General features: G+C 36.6%; 1 protein-coding gene across 2 annotated transcripts in view; it reads left to right on the forward strand.

The window, feature by feature from the left end:
* UVRAG (UV radiation resistance associated) overlaps window positions 1-14,849 on the forward strand; it is a 327,746-nt gene that overhangs the window by 39,129 nt on the left and 273,768 nt on the right. For both annotated transcript variants that reach the window (XM_028115861.2, XM_088017675.1), the window contains exons 2-3: window positions 434-551; window positions 8,180-8,214. In XM_028115861.2, coding sequence (XP_027971662.1) covers window positions 434-551; window positions 8,180-8,214 — 153 coding nt within the window. The remainder of the gene's footprint in view (window positions 1-433; window positions 552-8,179; window positions 8,215-14,849) is intronic.

A 14,849-nucleotide genomic window follows, 5' to 3' on the forward strand; every position in this document is an offset into this window, starting at 1 on the left:
ATCTTGAGTATACTAGCCACAGGAGTGTATGTATGTAAAAACTGCTTGTTTGTAGGCATGAGATGGATTTGCATGTCTACTAGTATTCTTCTGAAGGGAAGAAAGCAAATTACTATTTAGTTTATATTCCAGGAAATACTAATGCTATTGTACAGGTATATAGTACTTACATAGTATTTATGCTCTTCGACAATACTTCCTATCTGTTGTCATTTCATGCTCACAATAACCTTGTAAATGAGATTGGGCAGGTATAATTCCTATTTGACAGAGGGGATGCTGAGGCATAAATATGAGACTGGGTTAAGGTTACTGGCTCAACAAATCGATAACTGGGACAACTTCCTGTGTTTCATTTTTGGATTGTAACTTTCAGAAGATTTTATGGGAGGAAGAGCTGAATGTGTCCCTCTTTTTTGTTGTTATTTTTTAGCGACGTCTTAGACACCTTCGGAACATTGCTGCCCGGAACATTGTTAATAGAAATGGCCATCAGCTCCTTGATACCTACTTCACGCTTCACTTGTGTAATACTGAAAAGATATATAAAGGTAAGGGAATCTGTGGACTTGCCCACAGATTGTTACATCTCATTTTTATCCTTTTGTAACACAAGTGAGTGTCAGTGCCTCTTGATTTGCTATTATTGCTTATTGGAAAGCTAAACTGTCATGCTGTCTGAAAATATTGCATGAACAGTTGTTACATATATCATATATAAAAGAAACATGGCTTTTAGATAGTTCTTAAATTGGTAAATTTATCATTTATTTATGAATGTTTGCTATTAATGTTTTTATTCCAGTAGCTATCATTAAAATAGATATATGAGTACAGTATACGTACTAATTTTTTTTAAACATAATTAATTTTTAAAATATTATGGTAAAATTGGAACCAGTTTATGTCTTCTCATATCTGTAATTCCTTGTGTATATATGGGGTTAGTTTTAGAAGAATGGCATGGTTTCCTTGAATTCATTTGCACATGTACTGTGGACTGTTCCATAAGTGGCAATTCTGAGAGTAGACCAAATAAATATTTGATTCAAAATCACAAGCCTCTTTTGAATACATATTGGATGAAAGGCACTTGGATGTAATCAGTTGACCTGCATTGGGTGGTACAAGGGAACAAACAGGGTATATGATGGGAATACTGAATTAGGTTTGAAAATAGATAGTAGGGCTAGCTGTGTGACACTGGACAAAGATCATGGCTTTTTGAACCTCACTTTTCCCATTTGTAAAGAGGAGATAATGATGCCTTATGAAGTTGGCAAGACATTTTTATGAGGAACAACTGAGATAAAGTGATAACACTTGGTAAAATGTGATTGAAGATCTATTTATATAAACAAAAAGTGGTATTTTAATTAGAGGTACTAAGGGCTTATTTGAATTTTGTCCTGTGGCAAAGATGAAAAATTCAAATGACATTTTACCTTTTTGGTTTTAATTACTTTTTTTTTTTAAGAAGATTTTATTTATTTGAGAGAGGGAGAGAGAGCATGAACAGAGGAGGGGTATAGGGAAAGGGAAGCAGACTCCCTGATGTGTAAGGAGCCTAAGAACGTGGGGCTTGATCCCGGGATGCTGCGATTATGACCTGAGCTGAAGGCAGATGCTTAACCACTGAGCCACCCAGGCACCCCTGGTTTTAATTGCTTTTAAAGACCATTATTAAAGCAGTAGTCATTTAACACCTTTTTTGTTTTTTTAATTTCAATACCAGTATATGCTCATTAAAAGATTCAATCAGGAATTATATAGGGTAGAGCCCCCACCATAATGTAAATAGCATTAAGATAATTTTTAAGGATGAAAAAAAGGACTCTGAATTCTGCATTTTCATATAATTTTATTTCATTTTTATTTTTCATTGTAACCATTGCATATTCTTAAAACACTATATTAATCTGAATGATTAATGCTAGCTACTATAACAAATACTGCAAATCTCAGTGGCGTAACATAATAAATTTCTTACACTAAGTCCAGTGCAGGTGTTCTTTATCAGGCATAGTCTTAGCAGCTGTCCTCTAAGCAGTGACTCAGGTATCCCAGCTTCTTCTATTTTGGAATGCGGCTATCGTCAATATATGAGTTTTGGCAAGAGAGAAGGATTATTTGAGGGAGATTTTTTTTTTAAACGGAAATGGCCTATATCAATTCTGTAACATTCCATTGGCCATAAATCAGTAGTGTCATCCTTTTTAGATGGAAAGGGGACCGGGATAGATTGTCTTCCTATGTGTGCTGAAGGAAAATGAAACAGTTTGTCATTGTTTGTCTTAAGGTATAAGCATTTTTGCAGACCTTAATACATTTGATGTACTGCTCACTAATAGATTTTATCACTAGCAGTATATGACAATGCTAGAGTGTTTTATTTTATTTTTTAGATTAAAAACTTTTTTTTTTATTTTTAAGTAATCTCTGCACCCAGTGTGGGGCTCGAAGCTACGACCCCAAGCTCAAGAGTCACATGCTCTACTGACTGAGCCAGACATGTGACCCATGCCAGAGTGTTTAAAAAAATTTTTTTTTTAATATTTATTTATCCATCTTAATGGCGGGAGAAGGACAGAGGGTAAGAGAGAGGGAGAGAAGCAGACTTCCCGCTGAGTGCAGAGTCCCATGGAGGCTCCATCCCATGACCCCGAGACCATGATCTAAGCTGAAACTAAGCTGGATGCTTAACTGACTGAGCCACCCAGGCACCCCAAGTGTTTTAAAATTTTTGATAGTTTTCTATATAATCAGCGCTTGATTATCTTCATAAAACTTCTATGTTGTTCCTCCAGTGTTATCTTTGATAATAATAATTAACATAGTACTTGGCAGCACATTTTAGGCATTTGGTAATTTGTAATGTTAACAATCAAAGAAGAGAGTAATCATGGGACTGGTTGATTACCATCTTATAAAAAGTTGTCTAAGAGATATGATGGAAACAAAGTGACTTTTTTGGCTTATTTTTTGTCTTCTTCTAGCTCAGACTACACCTTGAGTTTAGAAGTTACAGACTGCTTCTTAAAGTTCTCGCAGTGAAATGGTCACTGATACAGTAAGAGAATAGCTGGTGTACCACAGGGAAGTACAGTCTCTGCAAGTGGTGTTGAGTCTGTCACTAATTGGCAAGCCCTGGGGCTAGGGCATTTAGTTCGTCCTGGGAGCTTTGGTGAATTTATCTCTAGAATTGATGATTTCTGAGACTTCCTCCTACTCCAAAATCTCATGGTTGAATGGAGTCTATTTATGGTCTTCTTGTGGGCCCACATGTTGGGCTTTTTAACTTTTAACTACCATAGGAGGGGCCAGGAAGCTGTTTCCTTAATAAGCCTAGTTAATCCACCTTCTCTTATTGGACCTGTGATGACAAACACGAATATTCATTTCATGATCATTAGGTGGCTCTTGGTGTAGGATGACCATGATAGAGGGCCAGTTGGTTCTTCCCACACCTGTTTGGTCTTATTTTTAAAGATTTATTTATCTGAGAGAGAGAATATGAGCGGTGGGGAGGGGCAGAGGGAGAGAGAGAGAAAGAGAAGCAGATTCTCCGCTGAGCAAGGAGCCTGATGCAGGGCTTGGAGATCATGACCTGAGCCAAAGGCAGACACTTAACTGACTGAACCACCCAGGCACCCCTATTTCTTAGTTATAAAAGAAAGTTTTTTTTTTTTTTTAAATTGGGAGAATATTTCAAATACTGATCTCTAAGTTATTCTTTTATTTTGGCTGAATTCACAGCAGATCCTAAGAAGTTATGCGTGAGATTTTTTTTTTGACTTTTGACATCTTTTAGTGCTCTTAGGACATTGCCTACTTTGTTAGGTAGTTGAGATCAAAGTTATCACACCCCCAGAGAACAAAGCCTTGTGTTAATGGATGAAGAGCTAGGTTCTAATTGTGGTTTCCTCTTAAACTTGAAATTTTTATAAAATCAGGTTTGTTCTTCAGTCATAGTTCTTTTTTCACCCATGAAATGTGAGTGCCCAGAATGCCAACCAGTTATTTTGAATACATCAGAAGATGAACTCTGTATAATCCAGAAAATTTTAGGTTTTGTTCACTGCACTTGGAACAATGCTTAGCACATCATTAAGCCCTCATATTTTTTTTCATTTAATTTTTTGAATAGCTAATGCAGTCATGGTTCAAAATATATATAAAGGTTTAAAATCTTTCACCTGTCCCATCTCCCTAGTTTTTTACCCCACCCTAATAACCATTGTTCTTGTTTCTCTTTTCTGAATTCTTTATGCAAATACAAGTAAAGATAGTACCAAACTATATATATTTCTGTGTCTTGCATTTTTCACCTAAAATGTCTTAGATGTTTTTCCATAGACAGCTTCCCTAATTTTTTTTTTCTGCATAGTTTTGCATTAAATAGTTGTGCCATGATTTATTTAACTGGCTTCTCTTGGTAGGCATCTGGGTTATTCTAGTCTTGTTATGCACACAGTACTGCTTTGAATAACTTCATAAGTACATTATTTTGTATGAGTGCTAATATAGCTATGGGGTAAATTTCCAAGAAGTGGAAGTACAAAGGATGTGTACTTCTGGTTTTGGTAGATATTGCAAAATTGTCTTTATTTACATTCCCACTTGCTAGGTATGAGTGCCTTTTCTCCCACAGGCTTACCAACAGACTGCAATCAAAACTTTTGAATTTTTGCCAATCTGATAGGTGAAAAATAGTTTTATAATATAGTTTAAGTTTGTATTTCTTCTTTTATGAGTGAGGTTGAGGTACTAAAAAAGCATTTGTTAAATGAATGTAATGCTGCATAACAGCCAAAACATGCCACTGAAACCATGCTCTGCAATCTCTGATTGCTTTGTTTTTCTAGGTCTTACTTAGTATGGATAGAGAAGCATTTGTATCTAATGGGCCCTTTCGTGTAGAAATAGGTCTTGGGTGGTATCTTTTTGAAAATTTACTTGTCAAATAGTTTTGCTTAAATTGAATAAAAATTAATAGAACTGTGTTAATAAAAATTACAGTTTATAAAGTGTTTTTAATTCACTATTTCATTTGAGCCTCACAATAACCCTGTTATTTTCCATTTGTCATTATCCTCTGAAAGGTAAACTGTGTGACCCAAAAGGTTAACTGACTTGTCCAGGGTGAAGATCATAGGTGGATTGGGGACTGGAACTATTTTTTGACTCTAAATTCTCCTACGTTCACTATTATGTTTTGTATCATGCTGCTAATTTTGACAATATTTTATTTATTTATTTATTATTTTAAAAAAGATTTTATTTATTTATTTGACAGAGAGAGACACAGCGAGAGGGGGAACACAAACAGGGGGAGTGGGAGAGGAAGAAGCAGGCTTCCCGCTGAGCAGGGAGCCCGATGCGGGGCTCCATCCCAGGATCCTGGGATCATGACCTGAGCCGAAGGCAGACGCTTAATGACTGAGCCACCCAGGCGCCCCTAATTTTGACAATATTTTAGATGTAACAGAATGGTGGACAGTGGAGGCCCATGTTTAGCATGTTTGAAATTACCTCAGACTCCATGATTTCCTGTATGGCTTTTTTGTGGAACTCTTACCATTTAAATTAGCAGGTCTCTTTTGAAGGTCTAGTGGGGAGAAAGCAGATTGTTTAGTTTTATTTATACATACAGTCATTCAGTCAGCAAAGTTTTGGAAGAAATAATGATACTTGTCATCTTCTTAGAGCTGAAGATACATATTTTGGGAACTGTTTAATTTAGACACTGCAGATTAAACTGAGGAGTTTTCTCTTTCTAAAGAAAAGAGGAATATCTGTTTTTTTCCACTGATTTTAAAGTAATACATGCTTGCAAAAAATTCAAACAATACAAAAATTTTTTTTGTATAAAGTGAAAGTACTTTGAAATAAAAAACAATTTTTTTCTTCTAGGTTTTTTTTCCCCCTAAAAATAAACATGGTACATATAAATTAGAATACACACATGCGTGTGCACGCACACACACCCCTACACACAAACATTTTTATAGTTAATTTATGGTTGGAATAATTGGTTAATCATTTGGGAAAAAATGAAAAGAATAATACTTAAGGTTGCCAGTGTTGGGAAAACAGGTATTTTCATAAGTGGGATTGTAAATTGATACAACACTTTTATAGAACAATATGGCGGTATCTACCAAATTCAAACTGTATTTTTCCTTTTATCTTGCATTTTACTTCTAAATGTTTATCTTATAGATCCAAGTGCCTAGGATATATATCTCTAAATAATTGTTTATTTATAACATTACTTGAAATATCTAAAAATTACCAGTAACCTAAATGTTCACCAGAGGGTCCTTTTAAAAACAATTAGAATTATCCCTTTTTTTATTTCAAATAATTGTTCAAAATAGAAAAATAGGAAACTGCCAAGTAGAAAATAAAAGTTAGTAGCCTACTCCTATCACCTTATCACCTAAACATTATTAACATAATTAGAAAAATTTGGATCCTGTTGTAAATTCTTAGAACCTTTTTTTAACTTAATACATAGCGACTATCTCTCCACAAAATAATTATCCATATCTTTTTTTTTTTTTTTTTTTTTTTTAGGAAAGACAAACAGAGTAATATAGATAGTATCAAGAAGTGCTTTAACCTAAGGAGCTTTCCCATAAGAGTTTGATGTTTAGGCCTACTTTGCATTTATTGCCTATTTTTTAGCTTCAGTTGTTAGTAGACTTTGATATGGTTCACTATATTTGAGTTTCATCTATACCATTACATACTTAATATATATTTTTAAGTTCATTATTTTTAAAATTTTTTAAAGATTTATTTATTTGAGAGAGAAACTGTGCATGTGTGCACGTGTGCGTGCAAGGGGAGGGGCAGAGGGAAAGAATCTCAAGCAGACTCCCTGCTGAGCACAGAGCCCAACTTGGGGCTCGATCTCATGACCCTGAGATCATGACCTGAGCCGAAATTAAAAGTCCAATGCTCAACTGACTAAGCCACCTAGGCACCCCTTAAATTCATTACTTTTAAACTTATGTCTAAGTAAAATAGTTCCTTCAATTAAAAAGTATTTATTGAGTGTCTATTCTGTGCCAGGAATGGTTTTACGTGCTGAGGACACAGCAGTTGGATAAAACAAATGCTTCTGTCTTTTCAGAGCTTACAATTAGGGGTTGAGGAATATATGAGATGTAAATTTAAATATATAAGAAGAAAATAAAGTATATCCATGTATCACTTAACATCATGTCAAATACCAGTGGTCCATGCATCACACCTGGGAAATTTGTCTTATAGCAACACAAGGATACAAGGGTCCGTGTAGACTCTGCAGAGACAGAGCATCATGATGGTGACTTCAGCAGGGTCAGCAGAGGCAGTGTTTGTCTGCCTCTCTCTTTTGATTATGTGTTTAGGTTTGTAACATTTACAATATACATGAAGGTCTATAGAATCATGAAATTTTAATGCTTACAGAGGAACTTTGCTTACTTAGTCTAATTCTTTAAGTTGTCTAATGAAAAATGGGCCCAAGGAAATGAAAGAGACAGAATGCTAATGACAGTAGAACTAGAACTTAGGTTATGTGGTTGCTAGATCAGTGTCCATTCCACAGTGGATTATCTACAGTGGATAATCATTAAAGATGTTTGAGAAAAACAGAGCATATAAAATCAGTTTTTGTAGAGTGGCAGTAAGGCAGGAGAGAAGAAAGTCTAAATTTTTAAGGGGTCAAATTTGAATCTGGGGTAAAATTTACTAAATTAAATTTTAACAGGTTTTGACCTTTCTTTATTAAGATTTTTCCTTTAAGACCCTTTTATTTATTTTAATTTTAATTTTTTTTTTTGCAGATAAAGATACAGAGAAAATAGATCCCTTGAAAATGTTTTAAATATTATACTGGAACATATATTAAACAATTTACAGGATTAAGAGTTAATGAACTTAGGGGTGCCTGGGTGGCTCAGCTGTTAAGCGTCTGCCTTCAACTCAGGTCATGATCCCAGGGTCCTGGGATCGAGACCCACATCGGGCTCCCTGCTCAGCGGGAAGCCTGCTTCTCCCTCTTCCACTCCCGCTGCTTGTGTTCCCTCTCTTGCTGTCACTCTCAAATAAATAAAATCTTAAAAAAAAAAAGTTAATGAGCTTTTTTTCTTTCATATCACTTATTGTTTTTTTTCTTCTTTTCCAGAATTTTATAGAAGTGAAGTGATTAAGAATTCCTTGGTAAGTTTGCTTTCTGGCAGGTACACTTGACTAAGGTCCATAACTCCTGTTTCAGAAAACGCTGAGACATAAGTTCAAGTTCAGTTCTGGTATTTATTATGATACTTCTACAGTTAAATCTTCTGTTTAGTTATTGCTTAAATTTTCATTGATTTATTCATTGATGTATCTCTCATGCTTAGAACATGCCTGGCACATAGTAGGTGCTTGATAAATATTTGCTGAATGAACTGATATTTCCTCTGTTAAAAACCTCAGTGTTTTTTTTTCTATTCATATTCTGTAATTCTGTTAGTTTTATTCACAGGGTTTTTTTTTTCTAGTTGATTTACCAAACATAAATGATGACTTTGTTTAGATAAGGTTCTTAAGAATTATATGTCTAGCGGCATTGCATAGGATCCTCCCACTTATTTTTTAGTGGTGGCATTGCTAAGGTAGAAAGTTGGAAGTGTCCTACTTTTGATAATGTACACATGAGATATTTGCATAAATGGCTCAGTTTATTGGGCCATGTTGATAAAAAAGGACTTTATGGGAATTATATACTTTTAGTGGTCAAGACTATACTGGATTTGGCCTCTGTCCACTTTTTCAACCTCATTTCTTAGTACTTTTCCTTACTCATTGTGCTCCAGGCCTACCTCATTTTTTTAGTGCTTCAAACATGCCGAGCCTGTCTTCTTTCTTATGTCTAGAACACTTGTTTTCCCAGCTCTTCGTTTCCCCAGAGAAGATGTCTCTGAGGTCTCAGTTACAGAACTTTGGTTAGGTCTTCTGTGACCATGCCATTGAAAGTGGTTCCCTTTCTCCTGGTCACTCTTTTTTTACGTCACCTGTTTTATTTTCTTTAGAGCATTCATCACTCTTGGAAACTTTTGTTCACTCATTTGTTTGTGTTGATTACCTGTCTCCCACCTACTAGAACATAAGTTCCATGAAAGCAGGGACCTTGCCTAGAGTCTAGAATAGTATAGATACTCAGTAAATACTTGTTAGATGAATAAATGGATATCAGTGATGTTTACAGAATCCTTTTACATATGTGTTCCATTTTGATCCTTAGAACAACGTGTAAGGAGATGAGGTAGGTCTTAAGGAACTGACATCCAGAGAGGCCCAACAACTTTTGTAGTCACATAACTGTAGGGCCAGATCCAAAGTTCAGACCTCTGTCTTCAGGTCTCTGCTACTCTTTCCTCTTTATCAAGCTGCCTTCTAAATGTCTCTAAAATAGAATAATAAGTTTGGATCCTAGGCCAGACAGTTTCCTTGAGCCTGTTTCTGAGGAGCTCCAATCACCAGTTACAGCTCTTGTTCTACATATATTAAATGACTAGCACCATACCTGACACATAGTAGCCAATGAGTCAATATTAGTTTCTCTTCCTCCCCTGGCTCAGGTGAAAATAGAAGTGTCCTGCAGACCACGGAGAGCTGGGGAAGAGTGGGTGCTTGCAGGGGAAGATAGAATAGAATTTCACCTTGATTTATTCTACCCCCCTTTTGATAGTCAAAAGTCTAGTTGGGAATGGTTTTACACCATCCCATTGCTTTTCCTCTGGATTTGTGTCATAGTGGACCCTGTGCTAATAGTTCTACTTTAGTGTATTGTCCTACCTTATTGTATTGTATTTACTTGCTATTCACTTGACTTTCAAGTTCCTATTTCTAAACACCATCTCTTTGAATGTTAACTTTTCACCTCTTTTTGGCTCCTGTCTTCTGTTGCTTCTGAAATGTCTGTGAGGTTTTGATATCTTCATCCCTGGTGTACTTAGGTTGAATAAATGTTTTATAAAAATATTGTAGAATGGATATCAGACAAGGGAGAGATTTGGACAGAAGACTTCGAAGGTCCTTTCAGGTTACAGTTTGTCCTGTAGTTGTTTCCTGGGGATCCCACTTGGAGCGTTTGTGTCCATTGTGATTGTTCATGAACGGTTTCCTCTCCCAAAGTAGATGACAGCTTTTGGAGGTCAGGAGATTGCTTGAATCTCTTTATGTCCCTCTAGCTCCCAGTGTACTTCTTGGGAGTTGTTGGATAAATGTTGATTTATGTTTCCTTTTAAGGATATTCTTTGAGATTATGATCTTTCTGGCAAGGATTCTTTTCTTTCTTTTATAGCTTAATATAGGTTTGATAAACTACCGTTCATTTTTTCTTTTGTTTTGGAAAGGACTCTTCCTTCTTTGTTTTTTGCTAAATCATTGTGACTGGTTCAGATTAATGGGCATTGAGTACCACAGGAGTCAGTAGCCTTCAGAGAATATGCTGGAGATGGCACATTATTACCTCCCTGCTTGCTGTTTCTGAAGAACCATGGATGAGCAAAATTTGTTGTTTTTTTTCCCTGCTTAGGAGTTGGTGATTCTTAAGCTGTTGTGATATTTGCTGAATAGAGTTAGTGATTTAAATGCTCTTATTCCTCCTGGTTGCCATTTGTGCTTGGCACATAGAAGGTGCTCAGCAAGTGTTTCTTAATGAATGGATTCCTCCATAAATATGTTTATTGACTGACTTGTAAGTTATATCCTGAACCCCCAATCCTCAATTAGCTATTAAAGATGAGGCAACGTAATGCTTCATTTATTTTTAGCTGAAGCTTTGGGTAAATTTTCACTCTGGTGAACTAAGTTGGACTCTGGTAAGCTTGTATTCTTTTTTTACTCCTATAACTTCAAGGCTTCATCTCTTTTCTCTAGCTTTATATTTTTAGCTTGATCCCCAGACCACAGTGGCTGCTTTTGCCATTATGAAGTCAAAGGAAACATGGAAAATGGACACAAGGTTAAAAAGAATGTTTTCGTCCAAAGATTGAATTGTCCATATGTGCCTATCCCTTGCATCTTTCTAACTTTTGGGTCCTGCAGATGAGTGCTGCATGCTGCCAGAGTTCTCTGCTCTGCCTGGTACATCCGCCACTGCCCTCATGTGGCTGCTGAGCACTTAGAACGTGGTGAAGTAATACTGGAGACCTAAAGTTTTACTTTTATTTAATTTTAATTTAAATAGCCACCAGTGGCTAATGGATATTGTATTGGACAGCATGGTTCTGGATGCTTCTGAAGAGCTTTCTTACAATCTGTAACATTAGCAGGAAGAGGTTTCCCTTTTTGTGTGCTTTGAAAAAACAAAACTTTGGGGGTGCCTGGGTGGCTCAGTTGGTTAAGGGACTGGCTCTTGATTTCAGCTCAGGTCAGGGGATCGAGCCCTGTCTGGGGCTTTGTACTCAGTTTGGAGTCTGCTTGAGATTCTCTCTCTCTCTCTGCCTATGCCCTGCCCCTACTCTCTCTCTCTCTAAGTAAATAAAAATCTTTAAAAAACAAAAAACAAAGAACTTTGTACTTATACCACTTGTACCATCCTAAAGCAGTATAATAACTGTTCGTACGGTTGTCTTAGCTTCTTTAATATATATGATAACCTTATAAAGGCAGGGACCTGTATGCTTCATCTTTATAACCTCCGTAGCCATTGTGCATGGCTTGTATTTGGCAAACAAGTAAGAAAAAATAGCCTAAGCCAAGTTATTTCTAAGATTCACCATTAATTTATGTTCACCAAGAAAAATAAACATTTCTAATTAAATTGAAACACAGGGCCTTCGTAATAGTCCTGAATGAGTTGTGATTCGCTCTTCCTAGCCTCTTGTTACTTTGAAATTTCTTTTACCCATTCCAAGGAATTTATTTAGCAGTCTTTCCTTCCTTTAGGGGAGGTATATTGCTTGACCTGTGATGGGACTCTTTTGTATCTCAGTAGCAAAATATAAGTACACTTTATCAATCTGTGGGAATTTCATTTAGTCTTATAGAAAAGGATGGTTGAGATTTTCTCTTCATTGACAAATATTTGCTTCTCTAATACCAAATTCATGTTTTGTTGCTTTATATCTGTGCCTTTTTGCCCACACAAAAACTTAATACTTTTTATTAAAGTTTAACATACATAAAGAAGGGTTTACAGTTCTTAAATATACAACTTGATGAATTTTCTGAAATTGAATATACTGGTATAACCAGCATCCAGGTCAAGAAAGAGAGTATTTTTAGTGCCCGAGAAGGCCCCTCATGCCTACTTCAGTTACTGCTACTGTCCTGACTTAACATCATAAATTAATTTTACCTACTTTTTTTTTTTAAAGATTTTATTTATTTATTCGACAGAGAGAGAGACAGCGAGAGCAGGAACACAAGCAGGGGGAGTGGGAGAGGGAGAAGCAGGCCTCCCGCAGAGCAGGGAGCCCGATGCAGGGCTCGATCCCAGGACCCTGGGATCATGACCTGAGCCGAAGGCAGTCCCTTAACGACTGAGCCACCCAGGTGCCCCTAATTTTACCTACTTTTAAGCTTTACAGAAATGAAATCATACAGTATGGACTCCTTTGTGTCTGACTTGCACTTTATATTGAAAGAATCTCAACTGTGTATTTAAGAGTCATTCATATTGTGGGTATATTTGTAGTTTGTTTAGTCTATAATATTGCATTGTGTGAATGTACCAGAATTTATCCCTTCTTCTGTTGATGGGCATTTGGTTAGTTTCTAGTTTTTGAGCTAATATGAGTAGTGCTGCCGTGAACATTCTCGTGTATATCTGTTGGTTGAACCTATGTGTACATTTCTGTTAATATGATACGTATCTAGGAGTGGACCTGCAGGGAATATTCATATGATCCACTTTAGTATATATTGCCAAATAGCTTTTCCAAATTCTTGTTTCATTTACACTCTAGCCAGCAGTCTTTGAGAGTACTGGGTTACTCCACATTGTTGTAATCACTTGCTGCTTTTTTAACCTTTTGAATTTAAAAATTTGGTAGGTATTATATACAGGGTTTTTGTTTGTTTGTTTGTTTGTTTCAATTTAAACCCAGAGAGATATTTTAAATGGCAATTAAACTCAGCACAGGTAGGGCGGACATCATGCCTAACTTCAGCGTGCCTAATTTAAGAGTTTAAGAACAGCTATTTTTATTTAAAGTTGTGCAGGTGACACCTGGTGACTGCCACCTGGCGGTCAAAAATAGTAGAACCTTATTGATCTTAACATTTCTAAAATTAAAATTCATCTTACAATGTGAAGGAAAGTGCATGTTAGAATTAATGATAAGTTGGACTATGTTACATGGTAATGAAAATAATGGGGTAAAATAAAGCAGAATAAAAAGTATCTGGCAGGGCTGGTTGCTGGTTTTCTATGGTAGTCACATAGACGAAATGTCACATAGATGAAATCATTTGAACAGACACCTGAAAGAAGTGAGGGAGCAAGCTATGTACCTGTGTGGGGGAAGACTGTTGCAGGCCAGGAAGCAGGAAAGTACAAAGACAGGAGTCTTTAAGAACTGGCTAAGAAGCTAGTCTGGCTGGGGTGGGGACAGAGGAATTGAGGGTCAGGGCAGCAATGGAAATGACCTGGAGAGATAGGAGATGATGGTCAAAGGCTGGCCAGCAGGAGAGAGATTTGGGCAGGGATATAGTTACAGGTCACACAAAATTGGGGGTAGACATGGGCGCCTGGGTGGCTCATTTGGTTAAGTGACTGTCTTCAGCTCAGGTCATGATCCTGGTGTCCCAGGATCAAGTCCCGCATCGGGCTTCCTGCTCAGCAGGGAGTCTCCTTCTCCCTCTGACCCTCCCCCCTCTCATTGCTCTCTCCGTCTCTCATTCTCGCTCTCTCAAATAAATAAATAAATAAATAAAATCTTTAAAAAAAATTAGGGGTAGACAAAGACACTGAAAATACTCATTTTTCTTTTTTTTTTTAAGAATTTATTTGTTTGACAGAGAGAAACACAGTATGAGAGGGAACACAAGCAGGGTGAGTGGGAGAGGGAGAAGCAGACTTCCTGCAGAGCAGGGAGCCCGATGCGGGGCTCAGTCCCAGGACCCTGGGATCATGACCTGAGCTGAAGGCAGACGTTTAACGACTGAGCCACCCAGGCGCCCTTCATTTTTCTATTTTCTAATGTCCCTACCACAGTGCTTCACCCAGAGAAGTCCAATATATGCCTATTGCATTGAGTAACTGAATAATCCACCTTTGACAGGCTAGATGGTGGAGATGTGTCTCCAAGTTACAAGTCAGAGTCATGGTTTCTTCTGAGATATATTTAACATAGAACAATTAGTTGTCAGTGTACAATTCATCTTTAAAGGTCTCTGGCTTCAGCTAGCCATATTCTCCAAACCATTTGTTAACTTTTGGATTTTGTTGTTGTTGTTCAGGAGGAGATTAGATTGAAGGGTCATTGGTTAATAACTAAAATGATTGAAGCAGTAAGAATGGAAGTAACTAAATTCTCTACAGTTGATTTTGTATATTCTCAAAAGTACAGATGAATTATGCAATGAATCCATATGTACCCATCTTTAACAATTATAAAGTTGATCGTTAGATACTTTTACAAAAAGGGAATTTTTAAACTTTTATTACAAAATTAAATCTCATGGTGGGAGTAAGAGCAGTAGTAGTTTGTGTGTGTGTTGAAATTTGTCTGTACATGTGTGTTTCTTTAATAAATAAGAGGTATCAGTTATAAAGTACCCACCTGTGATTCTAGTCGTGTGTTGGATGCCTGTTGTACATTGGTTGTTATCCTGATAGCAGTGCTACAAGGTAAGATATA

This window comes from Eumetopias jubatus, unplaced genomic scaffold (assembly GCF_037043125.1).
Source record: "Eumetopias jubatus isolate StellerSeaLion01/CBP00866 unplaced genomic scaffold, mEumJub1_p1.0 scaffold_13, whole genome shotgun sequence".
In the NCBI taxonomy this organism is placed as follows: domain Eukaryota; kingdom Metazoa; phylum Chordata; class Mammalia; order Carnivora; family Otariidae; genus Eumetopias; species Eumetopias jubatus.